This window comes from Alosa alosa, chromosome 2 (assembly GCF_017589495.1).
Source record: "Alosa alosa isolate M-15738 ecotype Scorff River chromosome 2, AALO_Geno_1.1, whole genome shotgun sequence".
In the NCBI taxonomy this organism is placed as follows: domain Eukaryota; kingdom Metazoa; phylum Chordata; class Actinopteri; order Clupeiformes; family Clupeidae; genus Alosa; species Alosa alosa.
The window spans coordinates 6684947-6702327 of record NC_063190.1 but is presented as its reverse complement, the minus strand read 5'-3'; the positions used below and the strand labels follow the sequence as shown (position 1 = coordinate 6702327).

The window sequence follows — 17381 nt, the reverse complement described above, 5'->3', positions numbered from 1 at the left end:
GATGTGTGGGACACGACAGCAACCATGCAGGATGATGGTGCGGAATCTGATAAAGGGGGCCGGCAGAAACGGTGCCATCTCCTCATGATTCAGCCAACGTCTCCAGGCCTTCTTCTCTTTTGGACTGAAAATGAGCTGATTAAATTACCTCCCAATCTAATTAGTGTCTTTTTATAAAAGCTCTCCGTATCGCACACACAGATAGGATCCGTGGGGACCAATTCCTGTTCTTACTAGCTCTTCTGGGCACGAGTGAGACAGAGGGTGAGAGAGAGAGAGAGAGAGAGAGAGAGAGAAGGAAAGACCTAAAGTTGTTGTTTGTTGTTTTTTATGTGGTCATTCTTACAATGTGTTAAAGTGGACTAGAGAACACCACTGAGACATCTCTGGTCTTCCTCTCAGCCACAGCCACGTCATCAGATCTGCTGAGGCGACCTGCTATCTCACGGCATCTTGAACTGAGAGGCGCGGGTGGGTGGGGTGGGGTGGGGGGTGGGTTGGATTAGTCCACTTCCCCAAACAGAAATGACCACTGCAGCGCAGGGGAAAGACAAGCGTATGTGTTCTCCCTATTCCACTTTCTGCTCCCACACTGCAGCTCTGCTCCAGTGTAGATGGCAGTGCAGCATGTCTCAGGGTTTTCAGAGGAAAGCAGTATTGTGCAGTATTGTGCAGTGCTATTACAGCTCCCCCAGGCTCCCATTTCTATTTCGAAATGTATTGCTTCATTTTCGCACCCAAGCGTGGGACACATATGTGATGTTCAGATAGAGTGTTGTTATCTATTGCCATTAAGAACCTCTTGGATCACATGCACACGCAAACACACACACACAAACACACACACACACACACACACACACACACACATCACACTCAAACAAAGACACAGTTTTGCTCTTTCATCTGTGCATGGGGGACTTCACAGTTCACGCTTGATAGTGCCCTGGCCTATTTTTAAATCCTGGCCTACCGAAAGGGTCACCCGACACACCCACTCACCCTCAGGCTGGCCAGAGTGCCCTGTTGCCACGGCGGCAAGCTGGGATGGGAAAGCCCTAGATACTGTGCCATATGGCGCCATGCGCATGAGTGGAACAAAAAAAAAAACAACCAAAAAAAACAACATATGCAAGCAGGCGCCCTAGACACATGCTCACCCACCCACCCACATTCATACACTGGCCAAACGCTAGCAGACAGCTGTACGTGGCATGTGCTTGCTCAATAATCTGTCATATAATATGTGCCTGTCCGTATGCTTTGAGAGTGCACACACTCGCAAACACCACAACACACAACGTGGTGACAGAAGTGACCGGGGGGTTGGGGTGGAAGTGAGAACTATAAATTGCTCACAGTTGTACAACACCACAACTGCCAAAGTTGCCGTTCGGTTCGAAGGGCCTAAATATGTGTAATAAGTTGCCAGTCACTGGCCCGCGTTTGGAGATTACTGCTGTTTTTAGAATAAAGCTGACAGTGTGTGCGTAAAGCTCTCCTAATGAGGGGTGAGGCAGATAGCTCCGGCAGGCTACCAGCCAAGACCAAAAGATGAAAACTTTTTTTTTCCGCCAGCCTCACAGGAATGTGAGAGCTCAACAGAAACTCTTTCGGTTTCTCCTTCCATTCCTTATTGTGGAGACCTCAGGCATATGTGCTACTGCAGGCCTGCATCACTATTTACACTCTCTCTCTCTTGCTCACTCTCTCTTTCTTTCTTTCTTTCTATCCCCCTCTCTCTCCCACCCACTCCCACTCTATACCTTGCTCTTTCTCTCACACAAACAATCAGTAAATATTCTAATGCCAAGTGCATTACAGCATACTGTTAACTCATCGTGCATAGCACAACAGTACACAGTTATAGCAGTTACACACACACAAACACAGAGAGAGAGAGAGAGAGAGAGAGAGAGAGACCCCCACCCAAGGCCTTATTGTATGTGAGTGTACTGAGTTATTGTGTTACAGGTCCCCTCCCTCCCCTCCTCCCTGCACTGCTGCCTCGCTTCCAAGCAGGAACTGAATGATTTATTTATAAACTGCATTTCCTGTCCTTGGGTAAGGAGGGATAAAAAGCTAGGACCCGGGTGCGTTCCCCTGCATGTGTGTTTGTTTATGTCTATTTGTGTGTATGTGAGCATGTGTGTGTGTGTGTGTGTGTGTGTGTGTGTGTGTGTGTGTGTGTGTGTGTGCGTCTGCATGTTTTCGTAGAGAACTACGACTTGTGTACACTCACAAATATGCATTTGAAATACTATGGGAGGTGAACAAAAAAGTTCATTTACAAGTAGGTAGGCCAATTGAAATGTAATGTAATGTAAAAAAAAATGAAAGGAACTCCTAAAACACATTTGATGAGAAAGGAACTAAACGGTAAAGAGTAAAGAGCACACACACACACACACACACACAAACAGGCACAGGCATATGCGTCCTTGCCCGGCCAGAAAAAGACACGTCTCTCCTACGTCGCCTCTCCATCCAGACTCTGGGGAAATACACACTTCCTGTTTACACAGCAGTCAGTCAGCGTGCATCACCGTTCAGGCCACCCGCAGCTGTGGAGGACCCTCTCAACCACAAACTGACCAAGCCCTCCACCACACAGCGCTGCGAGAGTCCATAACGCTAGCGTAAGACGCCACATACAGCACATTTACAACTCTCACTCACGGACAAACAGTAGCCAATGTGTTCAATCCATGTCACCCTGTTTCCTCGAAGAAGGATTAATTATTCCACAAATGAGCAGGCTTGTTTTGACACGACACAGTGTAGCCTTTGTGAGCTCTGCAGGGGTGGTGGGAGGGGGTTAGCTTTGTGAGCTCTGCAGGGGTGGTGGGAGGGGGTTAGCTTTGTGAGCTCTGCAGGGGTGGTGGGAGGGGTCTGCAGGGGTGGTGGGAGGGGGTTAGCTTTGTGAGCTCTGCAGGGGTGGTGGGAGGGGTCTGCAGGGGTGGTGGGAGGGGGTTAGCTTTTTGTGCACTCTCACTTTCTCTCCATTTTCTCTTCCCCCCTCTCTTTTCGCCCACATACTGAACAGGGAGATCCGCCAACAATGGGGAGTGTGCTTGCTCAAATTGTTCATGTGACCACCCCCAGACACACACACCACCACCACACCCTTCACACACACACACACACACACACACACACACACACATGCACCTTTCCACCTTCCAGACTCCACCATGCGCTAATTGCAACACGTAGGGTCTTCTCACTGAGTGTCAGACTGTTTCTGGACGCTTTTTTTTCTGCATACACCAGTGTTACACTTGTTTCTTTCACACATGGCCTCCTACCCCCTGCGCTTGCGTGAACAAACACACACACACACACACACACACACACACACACACACAAACACACACACACACACACACACACACACACCACTCCTTTTCACAGCCACATCATTATTCTGTAAAGAGTAACACCAGTGTGTAGAATGTGTGTGTGTGTGTGTGTGTGTGTGTGTGTGTGTGTGTGTGTGTGTGTGTGTGTGTGTGTGTGTGTGTATATGTGTGTGTGGGCTGGGAAGAGAGAAAAGAGACTACCGGGTGACGGGTTCATCGTGTGATTTAAGGTGCATTTACACAGGAAACCATGTGATTGATGGGAAAATGTTAAAATGATGCTTTCACTATGCAAATCGCCACCACAAACATCTAAGCAGTACCACACATATGTGCCGACCTAAAACATCTACCCGCTTGCACAATGTACAAGTAACTGCCCTCCTCTACCTTCAACACCACAGAGGATAACCCAGTCAGTGACCCCAAAATGAGTCAAACATTCTGTATTTTAAGGCATTCAAAGTGAGTCAGAGAGCAAAAGAGGAAGAGAGACTGCGCAACCAGGTGACTAGTGTGAGTGGGAGAGAGAGTAAGCAAGTTGTGAGTGAGTGAGTGAGTGACAGACCAAGTTGGACCGTACAACAGCATAGGAGTGACGGATTGAGAGGATGAGAGAACAGTTTTCAGGAACAAGGATTCACATTCAGTCTGGGGTTTGATATATATATATATATAAGTATCTACTATAAGTATCTACTGTTTACATAGAATGCTGAGTCATATGCATGGCACAGACAGTAGCTCTGCTAAAATGAACTGTTCTCTTTAAAGCGGCCCCAAGGACACATGAAAGGCCTTTTAGAGAACCAGATGCTTAATATTGCAGTAGTGAGCATCATTACAACCTGCATGAAGTCTCCCTGAGAGGCAAAGGAGGCTTTGGATTGTGTGAGGAACGTTTCAAAAGGGTGGGGGTGAGTGGGGGTTAGTTAGTGTGTGTGAGTGAGGCCGAACTGATATGAATCTGTGTGTGTGTGTGTGTGTGTGTGTGTGTGTGCCTGTGACTCATTAAACAATAACCCAAGGCTCATGAAGAAAAAAAGTGACAATTAGCAAGAAGAAGTTGCTCATTCCGTTGGCACAGCAGAAAGCCTGACTCACTGGACTTAGAAAGGCCTTGGACCGTGACATCACTTTTCCAACCCTGTGCCTCCTTCCAACCATTCCCTCGGCCCCACTCCAAGGCTGAAGCTACTGACTTCAGTACAGAGGCCACAAGACGTACATCCCTACAACAGGAACTACTAAATATAGGACCACATTCTTAAAGGGTCATGGCCAGTCATTTTAGCATAGCAAGCATGAAAAATACCTCTAAATAATATGATTTATACAGTTTTTTGGTAATCCTGTGCACAGACAAACCACACTGAAAATATAACCTTCACGGCAGCAGTAGGCATGCTACATTTATATTTAGTGATTTAGCTGGCGCTTTTTAACCTAAGCGACTTAAAAAAAAAGGGAAATAATAGGGAACAGTGCGAAAAACACAAGTTAGGGTATAGTGAAGTAAGGAGCTGCTTGAGTATTACATACGGTAATCAATATTGACAATGGCTTACTACCAACATGTAATCGTTAGTGATGGGTTGTGAGGTTATTACAAAGTGTAACCAGGATGTCATCTTTTGGTGTGCATTTGGCTTATTTGGAAAGAGGCGTCAACAAAGAAATTGCTAAATTGGCTCAATATCATTCAATTCCTATTTAGTAACACTTTAGTTTAGGGAACACATTTTAACTATTAGTACATCACTAATATAGTGGTCAATGTCTGTATTAAGCACCTTTGCACATTTATTAGGTCTTTTTTGAAATTTTTTTTTATTTTTAATCAATAGGCCACTTATTCTTGGTAAATCATAAAATAAAAAATAAGCAACTAGTTGGTTTTTGATCAAGGTTACTGGATACATTATGGTTATGGTGATGGTATTTTGCAGACACTTTTGTTCAAAATATTGGACAAAATATGAATATGAACACTACAATAGTTACAATTTACACGTTTTTTTAAAGCCTACATAAACATAATAGTAACAATAACAATAATATGAATAACTATATCAAATACCCACAATGAAAATAATGGGTTTTATATTAACAAAAGTATAAAGATACAAACCATAACTCTGTAAGAGAATTAATTCATTAAATGTAACGTGAACTGAAGAGTCTTTAAACCCCTCTTAAAAGTCCCAATACTATAGCAAGAATGCAGAACACTTAGCAACTCCTACTACTGAGGACAAGAGTCTTGAATGTGACGTCTTAGTGTTAATGGCTGGACGCCACAGTAGACGCTCATCAGAGAGCCGCAGTGGGGACATATAGCTGGATCATGGAATTCAAATAGCAGGTAGCAAATGCAGTAAGTGTCCTATAGGCCAGATCGAGGGATTTGAATTTGATTCTGGCTGCTATAGAAAGCCAATGGAGAGCAGGGTTGGGCAGTAACAAATTACATGTAATCTGGATTACGTAATCAGGTAACTATAATCAGACCAGATTACAATAAAAAAAATTAATCAGATTATAGTTACATTGTTGGGGATTACTTGATTACATTTTATCATTCAAACAATTCAGTTCCTTGCTTCCTGTTTGGCTGATTAAAGACCAGACATGCTGCATCATTCCGAATCAACTGTAATTGTTTCACTACACAAGCAGGCAGGCCAGCTAACAATGAATTGCAATAGTTCCGTTTGGAAAGAATCATGGCTTGCACATGAAGTTGTGTGGCATATTATGTCAGATAAGGTCTGATCTTAGTGTTGTAAAGGATAAACCGACATCATTTTTCAATTGCGGCCATATGCTAAGAGAAATTTAGTTAGTTAGTTATGTGCTGATTCAGCTGGGGTCAGTCAATGAGCCAAGCTGAATGTTAATCTGTTGGGGAATAGCTGTATTAGCAGGAAACACCAAACGCTCAGTTTTGGAGAGATTAAGCTGGAGATGCCGATCTTTCATCAAGACTGAAATATCCTTAAGGCATGCAGAAATCCTATCTAAAATGTCATCAGGTGGGAAAGACAGGTAACGTTGAGTATCACAGCAGTGAAAGGCAAATCAATGGGAGCAAATGATCTCAGTCAAGAAAGAGGAATAAATAGAGAAAGGAAACAGGGCCCTACACTGATCCCTGAGGCACATCTGTGGTGAGGTCATGAAACTTTGATACCTGTCCTTGATCTAAGGTATGGACAAAGATCCTTGATTACTAGCTCCGCTTTAACCCTCTCTGGTATGGATCAAAAGGGTTGACAGACTCTAATACACTGTCTGAGTATGTGTCTTATAGTGACAGTAACATAACAATAATAATACACAAATAATAATAATAATAACAACAGGGTTCCTGACTTTCCCTGACAAAAAATATGAATTTCCATGACTTACTATATATTGAATGGCACAATATACTGACCAATGATTTCAGAGCAGCCGCGTAGCGTTCAAGTATCTTTTACTTTTTTAGAGCAGGAGATGAATAAATGGCCATTGAATAAACAAAGTTGGGCAAAGCAGTAAAGTTAAAAGTATAAGTATAAATATATATACTCTTTTGATCCCGTGAGGGAAATTTGGTCTCTGCATTTATCCCAAACTGTGAATTAGTGAAACACACTCAACACACAGTGAGGTGAAGCACACACTAATCCCAGCGCAGTGAGCTGCCTGCTACAACAGCGGCGCTCGGGGAGCAGTGAGGGGTTAGGTGCCTTGCTCAAGGGCACTTCAGCCATTCCTACTGGTCGGGGTTTGAACAGGCAATCCTCTGGTTACAAGTCCGAAGCGCTAACTAGTAGGTCCCTAAAACCAGATATACACCAGTTTTGCGTGGAAATATTTGTATTAATGTATTTTGGCAAGTACATTTTAAACTGCTACAACAAAATTCCCTGATATTCCATGACTTTGCCCCAAGAATTCTAAAATTCCCTGACTTTCCATGTCTGGAATAGACTTTCCAAAATTCCATGATATTCCAGAAATTCCATGACCCGTGGGAACCCTGTAACAATAATAATACACAAAACACCTGCATCAGATACTCACTAACACACTCAATGTGTCACTAACACACTCGCACACACACTTTGATACAACATCGGCATGATGTCAACTCATCTTCCCAAGAAACAGAAATTCAGGGCACAGGCAATAAACTGAATAAGTTACTATTAGCAGTAGTCTAGGTTTCATCATCTTCACAGAGCCTTTTCTCAGTCTTTTATTTTTGTATATTCATTGCCAGGAATTTCCACTGCAGTTGCACTTACACTTACACACACCAAACTACCTAATAATATTCTAATAATTCAAAAGTGATGGTGATTTCTTTTTTTTTACCCTATTTGCCTGTAGTGTCTCACCTTTAAAAAATAGGTTTTCTGCAAGAGAATGAAACAGCTGCTCTTTTGGAAAGGTTATCATGTATGATTTTACTATTGTTGGTCTAACAAATGACATGGCACCATTGAAGTTTTGACACCTTGACCTTGATATTACTGTTGTACATGTATTGTGATAGACATACTGAAGACCCAATTACTGACTTTCTCGTTTCTCTAGGCTTCTGGCTGGTTTAAGACTGAGCATTTACTGTATCCAACAAACCTAATAAGCATTCAAATATGAGGTCTGGTAGGTATGTATGAACGTAAAAAATTATACAATGTCAAAAACAGTGTCTAAAAATGCCTTTGGCAGGAAACGTTAGGGGCTTGCTCTTGACACAAGTGAAACATCCAGAAAAAACTATTCAAGCCAAAACAGCTGGAGTACACACAAGCTTCTTGGCTCTCATAGTCTTGGCTCTTTGGACCCTTATGATGTAACTAATAAGATCATCATAAACACAATCAAAAACAATGATTCACGCATTGAGCCATTTCACCTTTCTGCAGCACAGAACTGGGGGAATTAGGTAAAATTCTGGCAAAATTCTGAGGTCTCTGAAAGGAACCAGATAAAATTGCACAATAATTCCACCAGCAGCCGACACTGTGAATGTTTTCTATACGCCCTGTGGATATAAATATGAGTAGAAGGTAGGCAAAGAGTTCTGCTGTGGATCTGTGTGTTTCGTTTCCTAGAAAGTCCATGACAAAATAAGTACCAAAAATATGCTGTCTTATTAACTTGTAAATATTAGAAGCAATTTACCACCTCTCAACCAAAATAGAGAGAGAGTTTAGGTTTGGTTATTGCTGCTTAACAGAGGAACTGAAATGTATACAACACTGTCGGCGCAATTGGTTTTCTTGACACATCCTCAATCATACGGCCCAAATTAGGACATAGCTAAAGACAGCATGTTGTGACGGCATTTTACCATGACAGCAAACTTCACTGACAGTACACAACTAATTCTAAACTCTGTTGTTATATGAAATCATAATTATGTTTCCCAGCTTTAATGGTCATCACTAGCAAGCTTTCAGCAAGCCACTGTCATTATGACAGCCATTGACCTTATCTGAAATGCTTGTGCATGCATTTGAGACTCTCTCACTCGTCAAGGTATTTATTCTTTTTTTCCAGCATTTTTTGCAGTCTTTCTTTAACTCTCAGGATCAGGAGCACCCACACCTACATCATGTCAATGTCAGTTCACATTGATTTATAGGGAAACATTTTGTAACTCAATACAGAAAAATAATCCAGAATGCCTAATTGGTTATGAAAGACTAATGTGGCTTCATATCAGCAACTAAATACAAGATATGCAAACCAGTATGAAGAGGTATGGAGGAAGGGAGACATGCAAACACCAAACACCACCCCCTCCCCACAGACACACACACACAGAGACAGACACACACACACACACACACACACACACACAGACACACATACACACACACACACACACACACACACACACACACACACACACACACACATACACACACACACACACACACATACACACACACACACACACACACACACAGACACACACAGACACACACACACACACACACACACACACACACACACACACACACACACACACACACACACACACACACACACACACACAGACAGACACAGACACACATACACACACACACACACACACAGACAGACACAGACACAGACACACACACACACACATACACACACACATACACATACACATACACACACACACACACACACACACACACACACACACACATAAGTAAAAAGGTAATAGACAAAAAGAGAGAAAACGAGTGAATGTTATTTGGTAGCACGTTCTCTCTCTCTCTCCACAGCGTCCCACCCACCACCCCCACACATCTCTGTCTCAGCACATATGGGTTCCTTTATGTCCCAGCAGTCACAGCACTCTCTAAAGGTCACAAACCACTTCCTGAATGGGCCACTTCCTCTCAGCGGACAGACTTTTCAAGTCTGCCGAAGTCTACAAATTTTGGCACAATTAGACAAAATCCCAAACATAAATGTGAACAAGAGAGAGGTTAACTGGATGGAACCGGAAAACAGGGTATTACTGTTTGAACTGTGCTTGTTTGAACTGTTACAGAAAAGGTCAACAGGAAAGCAAAAATCAGATACATACATCTGATAACACACAGAACATCTAGTGCATATTAAGAAAAGATCAGGTACTGATTGTTTTGTCCTGTCCAACTTAAGTTTTTTTTTTTTGTGCAGTGAAGTTCATGGTTGCTCTTTAACTTGTGCGGAGCTCTGTGACATTTTCACACTGTGATCTACGTTTATCGCTTCAAAGGAATACTAAAACCTTCTGTGACTACTCAGTAACCTTGGAAACCATGGAAAGGGTGCGCACTGCTTGAAAACTTGAAAGGTGAGAGATCAACAGCTTTTCTGAGAACAGGTGTCCTGTGTGCTTGTCTTTTCCCCGATTCAACAAACATTGCATAGAAAAAAACTACATTTGTCAAATTCAGAGGACAACGCAAAGGTAATATACAGTAGTATGTTCCAATTAATATAGAAGTGGCCAACAGAGTTCTATAAAGTTCCCATTATAGACAAAATGCAAAATGATAACAAGGTGCATGTATCATAATGAGGTAAGCTCTTTTGTGTAAGTTCATTTTGCAAGCTGTTACAAAACATCACTAACCACAAAGATTAAGATTTTGTAACATTTCTGAAAAAAGATGACCAAATGCAAAAGTTTATTGACTGGTTGAGGTGATATTTTGATGGAGTTAGCCTTACAGACACCAACTAAAAAAAAAAGATCCTAAGAGTAGCCCTTCCTCTATCCTGTTTTCTGAATGAAAGCAAGTGAGACTTAAAAATATACAAAAGAGAGAGAGCTTTTATAACAATGGACATCAAAATTACAGTACTGCTGGTGAAGCAATTGCACAGCATTACACTGTTGCATGCTAACGATCAGGGTGCAATATTTTCATTACTAAAAAAATATCCAAAAAGACCTCAGACGGCATATGACAATAACAGTGAGGTAAAATTTCCAGCGATGATGAGATGATGTTCCCACAACAACTCATACAACAAGGTTACAGAACGTTTCCCTCACTTACAGGCATCCCACAGCACACAGAGCCACTGACCCTTCAACCAATAGGGCCTCTTGCGTTCTCACCTCTGCTCCCCAATAGGGTTGGGCCATATGACTAGAGTAAAAACTCATATATATTTCCTATATTTCGGGGAGAAATTACAAGATTGCTAGACGATATGATAAAATGTTAATGAAAAATATTGTTTCAAGTATGAGTATTTATTTGTCATATCCACAAAAAGTTATCGTATTGTCATATATCTAAATAGTAGTGTTTAACTTAACTAATTAAACATATGCGCACACAGTTATGCAAAATTGAATGTTTTTTTGCCCATGCAAATTACATCACATATCTATTCAAAAACATTCAGATGCAATCTCATTATGGCAGTATAATACATGCAGAAGGTACACTAAAGAATTGCTATTGAACAAGCCTATTCCCCACCACCCACCCAAGACTACAGCTGATGATATGGGGCAACTTCTTGAGCAAAGCCTCAGGCCAATGTTCCTCATTATTGTGGTTGTGGCATGTTCCCATTTATATTTCAACCAGAATTAATGGAACTGGTTATGTAGTTCCCCAGCAACATTGCTCAAAAAGTTCGCCCATGCATTTTTAGCTTAACACCGCTCAGCTTATCATCATCATCATCATCATCACCATCAGAGAGATCTTACAAAGTTGTGTGACCAGGTGCCACCTGAGGAGATGCTGGTCACCTCATTACTCTCAGAGTCCTAGCCTCTGCACCACTGCGACACAACCACATGGTCGGGGGGAGGCAGGGGACCCTGACAGATGGCCCGTCCACACACACACATAGATAGCCCGCACGAACACAGACTGAGACACAAGTGTGGTTTTGGATAGCATCACACCACAAAGGGCCAACCAGCTTTAAAATTAGTTCACACTGTTCTCAAGACATGTGACAAGTTGAAGCGTGACAAGAGTATTGCGTGGGAGCGCACTGTGTGAAAGAGAAAGAAATATATGTGGAAAATGTTTGTGTCAGATGCAGAAATTAATAATAATTAATCATTAATAATTCAAAAGGATCCCCCCACACCAATATAGTAGTTTGCATAGAGTGCAAAAGGAGACAAGACAGTATGTGTATCAGGGCTGCTTTGACAGAGATGGCTGTTGAGCTTCCATTTGCACTGTTACTTGCTGTCTAAGATGAGTGTGTTGTGAGGTATGTAAAATCCCAATGCTCTGGCTAATTATCGCATTCACATATGAAATATAATATGGATCACAAATTTTCTGTATACTAGAATGCTAATATGTTGCATAGGACTATGAGGTATAGAGGTTACACATTATAGTCATACAAGGCTACATGCTACACTTACACGGAAGCTATGTGTCTACGCTACTTGATCACCTCTCTGGCCTACAGATGTCCTTTTATGTACATCATAAATGTTTCACACCGTTTAAGTGGTTAACTATCCTTTTCTGCTGTGAATGCTGTGTACTGTGAGCAATTGTTAGAGCTAACATACTAATTTCACTGTAAAGAAACAATAATGTGCTTTCTTATCTAGTCAAAATGTCACCATTTTTGACTGATACATCTGCAAATGAAGAGATTCCTTTCTGTATAGCTTCAGCTGTGGCAGAGGCATGTAGTTACTTTGCAGACATTTTTATTGCTTACTGTCCCACGTGCAGTTCTCATTTGGCTGAAGAAAGGACAATGATGAGCCTTTCACTGCAATTACACAAGATATGCTGGGAGCCCTGACTCCCTTTCCCTTCCGTCACTGAGCAGCTGAGTCCGTAAGGGTTTGACCGAAGGCCCACTAAAGTTACAAATCTAATGACAGCTCTAGTAAGTTGCTCCTTTACTCCTGGCGCTAATGCAATTCTGCTTCCGATGCCTCACTCTCAGCCTCCCTCTCACACACATAGGCTACAGCTTGAGGTGACAGCTGAGGTAGATCAGATGCATCCGGCTGAGATGACAGCCAACGCTTTTCACTCCCCAAAATATCTACGTTAAGCAGGCTGACAGCCAAAACACAACAATATCAACTTCACAAAAATAATTCAGAGTGATAATTATGTTAGCGGATGTCACTGAAAACAACTACTCTGCCAAACTTTCTCAATGTTTGTTTCCTTCTTTAAATGTCTTTATGTTTGCTTCTTTAAATAAATAAATACCTACTACTTAATCCAGTTTTTAAATAACTACCCAGTAATTATTATAATTTATCATAAACAGGTTTTTTATATATATATATATATATATATATATATATATATATATATATATATATATATATGTATAAATAAATATATAAATATATATGTATATAAAGAGCATACATACATACATACATTTATACATATATATATATATATATATACATATATTTTATATATATGCACAGCTCTGGAAAAAATTAATAGACCACTGCACAATTTTCTGATGCAATCTTACAGTTGCTGAGTGACATTCGAATGAGATGACAGTCATATTCAATGAGAGAGAGAGAGAGAGAGAGATTCTATGTCATTTTGCAATCCCCTCTCTAGTCTAGTCCTTTTTTTTATTAAGATACTATTCAATTCACTGAATGTGAGTGTTAGTCATACAGTACAGTTTATTTAACTGAAGTCTATCAACAGAGAAAAAAACTGTATGGGCAGCCCCTTATTGTGAAGATTGGTACAGATATCTTGAAACCAAGAGCACCCTTTTGGGAGAGCCCTTGAAACAAGACACCCACGGTGAACTCAACAAACATTTCCACTTCAAGGCAGTGATGAGTCGACCTGCCCGAACCTTCCTTTTTCTCCCTTCTCCACTCTGGCTTTCAAGTGGAAAACTTGTGCAACTCCTCGCCTGGCGTTGCATCATCAGGGCGAGACTGGAAAGAGTCCCTGGGCGTCGGAGACAGAGGAGGCTCAGTGTTTCCGCCAGTGCTCTGCTCCACTCTGCTCTGCTCCGCTCCACGCACTGACCTGTCAGATGTCAGTGCCATCAGAGGAAGCCTCGATGGCGAAGGCACTTCACAACGCTGCCTTGTACATCACGTGTAGTGTGCCAAACTTAGGCGCCTTGCAGAAACAAGGACAACTCTGACAGCTAAAGTGCCTGATTGAGGAATTAGGTGTTCTCCTGCCAAGGTCTCTCTCCGAGCAAATGAACACTAGATGCATTACATGATTTGGTACACTACTGCTACTGTGACACATTGTATACATGCCATCTGCATGCTGTAACTTGTCTAATGCACACTGACTAGGTGTATGCATTTTTTTCGTGCAGAGATATTGAAACATTTATTCAGTTAGCCTTCTATATTGGTAAGATTTGCAAGACTTTCTCAAGATGCGGGGAGGAAATAACTCCTTAAGTCGCAGTATTAATGTCACTGCATGTGGAAACACTGAAGCAAAAGTTCACCTTTGAGGATTGAACAGGCTTGGAACCAGGGAAATATGGAGGGAACAAACCAAGTCATTATGCAAGGCTGTCCACAAAGATGGCAGATACTCCTTTCTGCAAATAAGTAACTAGTTGCATCTAATCCCTCTTTTGAAAAGACAACACTGTTTCCCTACCCCCCCTCATAAGTCAGATGACAAAACCAGCTGCACCATGGCCATCCGGTTGGAGAGGTCTGCAAATCACATGGCATACAGTCATGTTTGGTCGAATATAACAAACAAGTACTATGAGAAGTGCAAGCTTTTCAGAGGACAGGAGCGCTACAGACCCCTGACCTTGTGCCGCAGAGTAGTTTGGCCTAGGAGCCTAAAAGGGGTCTGCATGGGCCTGAAGAGGTGTCATGCATTTGGTGCTTTCAAGCAGGAGCGTACCAACAAATTGATCTCTTAATACACATGTGAGTACAGCGGCCATGCATCGGCAACACTTAAGGAGTGACACAATCAAATACCTGCATCTACCTATACAGAGAGAGTGAGAGAGAGAGAGACACACACACATAGAGAGAGAGTGCACTCTTGATACAGATGTGCCATTTTAAAATCCAAAGTTTGTTGTAAGAATGAGAAATGTAGAAAAAAAATCATCTTGCAGAAGTGTCTCAGCTTGGCAGCCGGCTGCCTTTCATAATCTGAGTGATGACATTTGGTCAAGACTTTCTCTCCTTTCAGTAATAATACCAGAGATGTAGAGGATTTTGCAGATTATGACAACTACGAGATTAAAATGACCCTGAGGAGAAAAAGATGCTGCTTCATGCAAAAAAAATATCATATCCTTTAGCATTTCAGTCATTTGGGTTCACACACACTGGGTTCAAAACTGTATCCCAAATACTAGATAGATAGATAGATAGATAGATAGATAGATACTTTATTGATCCCCAGGGGAAATTCAAGGTCTCAGCAGCATACATACAACACAAACACATTCTTTAACAGCAGAAAGAGTAATTAAAGTATATAATATAAAAACACAACTAAGCAGTAAGGACAGTAGAAGATAAAGAATATGCTAAATATACTAAAATACAAATTATACTAACACTTAATACAAAATATAAAAATATACTAAAATACAAATTACAAAAATACAAATTATACTAACACTTAATCTAAATCAATTCTAAAAAAAGTATCCACATAGTGGTGATTAATAAATCAGAGGCGCTTGCAATGACTGAGGCAAAATACTGTAGGCCTATCCCAATTCAAATAACTCTTTTTTGAGCTGCAGCCCACACTTCAATAGAGAAAAGGAACCTATGTAGAAGGCTGGCTCGTATGCTGAGCTGAACTCATCGCGGAATCTGCGGGTGAGTTGATACAACACCACTATTAGGTCTGGCAGGGGTTGACCTCGCAGCGGAGCCCTATACCCATACTTAGCGGGGGGAGGGGGGTCACACATGCACACTGCCCTGAGGACCCGCCAGCCGCGCTGGGAACGTTGTCATTCGCACTGACGTTAGACAGATGCAGCTGAACACCGTTGGCTATGAGGCCAAACGCAAAAGCTTTTCCTTGTGCTATTCTACATATTTGCATTTTGGGGCTATCCATTAAGGATTATTCAAACATTGTCGCACGCTGTCTGATATGTTTATGCAAACAGAAATTGATGGAAGCATTCTAATAAACCATATTTAGATGACCAATGCGACGGCCAAAACTTGTAACGCCGGAAGTCATATTGAAACCAGGGACACCAGATATGGTATTTTTTTTCTGTAATGTTTACTTGCAAATAACAGAGTTAACTGTCGCTTGGGCTACGTCAGACACTGTGGCTATGGCTGGAAGCCTTCTGGCCGTGATGGAAGATGCGCAAACACCGAACACACCATGGCACAACGAATAATGAAGTAGTTGGGAATACTTACGCCCTGGTTTTGGGAAAGCCCATGGATAGCAGCACGTCCAGACTGGACCCATGTTTGACAGTGCCTGGTCTGGTCTGACGCTGTCTTCGAGGGGTGACTTTGGCATAAAGATCGTCTTTAGCTGCCATAGTTCACCGTTCCATTTGGTGATCTAGCCTACACCACGGATCTAGGCTTCTTACTTCAGGCGAGACCGAAAGAGATAGATGCGGCAGACATTGAACAATAAGAATGGAATTGGTGAAAATGAAAATACTAATCTCAACTATTTTACAACATCCCTTTCGGCCCCCTTAGATGGAGGATGGGGGAGTGCGTATCAGCTGTGGTTGAATGTTCTCAACACAGTATGCGTTGAGCTTCCTGGTAGAACGCGCATAAACTCATCGCTGTTAGAAGAGGGTCACCAGTCGGAAGTCACTTCTGCGCGTTCTCTGTATAGCTGAAACCCATCTTGCTGACAGCGGTGGAAATAATTTTATAATTTATTCCTCTTAGAATTAAAAGGGAGGGTTGCAACACATATCTAGACTGAAATTAATAATCTCCGGTGGCTTCACTTCCTTTTTGTAATGACTTATTTATGAATGGATCTTGAGTGAGTGGGGCATTAGCCTGTCAGTGAGCCGCATGAATAAAGTAACGCCCACCCATTTTAAAGGAGCCGCTTGGACTCTGAAATTCAATTGATGTCCATGAATCGAGCAGTGTCACTGCACAAACGTTCACAAAAATCCTACTGCATGTGTTGAGCGACGTCAGTCGGACTGGATACAACAAAACATCACCATAAATCCACATGTGAGGTACCAAAAGCGAAATGTTGTTTCAAGCCTTAGAGTTCCATGATGCGCCACTGACCAATATTAAGCTGCCCAAATAGGCCTACCTATACGATGTTAAAATCAGGGGAAAATATGAGGTAGCCCAATACAAATAGACGAGAAAAGCAAAAAACACAAGGAAAGTGATGTTACGCTGCCACCCTGTGGTTGAATCTCAAAAAAAAGGAAAAAAGTGAGACATTAACAGACAAACATTAGTTAAACCAGTATTTTATTTAACAAAACAGAATAAAACGGCACAGCACAAATTATCATAGATAATAATATAATAAAGCTAATTCC

The 17381-nt window shown here is 41.7% G+C and overlaps 1 protein-coding gene across 2 annotated transcripts in view; it reads right to left on the bottom strand.

The window, feature by feature from the left end:
* ubash3ba (ubiquitin associated and SH3 domain containing Ba) overlaps nucleotides 1-17004 on the bottom strand; it is a 31770-nt gene extending 14766 nt beyond the window's left edge. Inside the window, exon 1 of one of the 2 annotated variants that reach the window (XM_048237487.1) lies at nucleotides 16255-17004. In XM_048237487.1, coding sequence (XP_048093444.1) covers nucleotides 16255-16382 — 128 coding nt within the window. In that variant the 5' untranslated portion in view covers nucleotides 16383-17004. The remainder of the gene's footprint in view (nucleotides 1-16254) is intronic. The other variant, XM_048237488.1, reaches the window with a different exon arrangement.
* Between the last annotated feature and the right edge of the window lie 377 nt (nucleotides 17005-17381).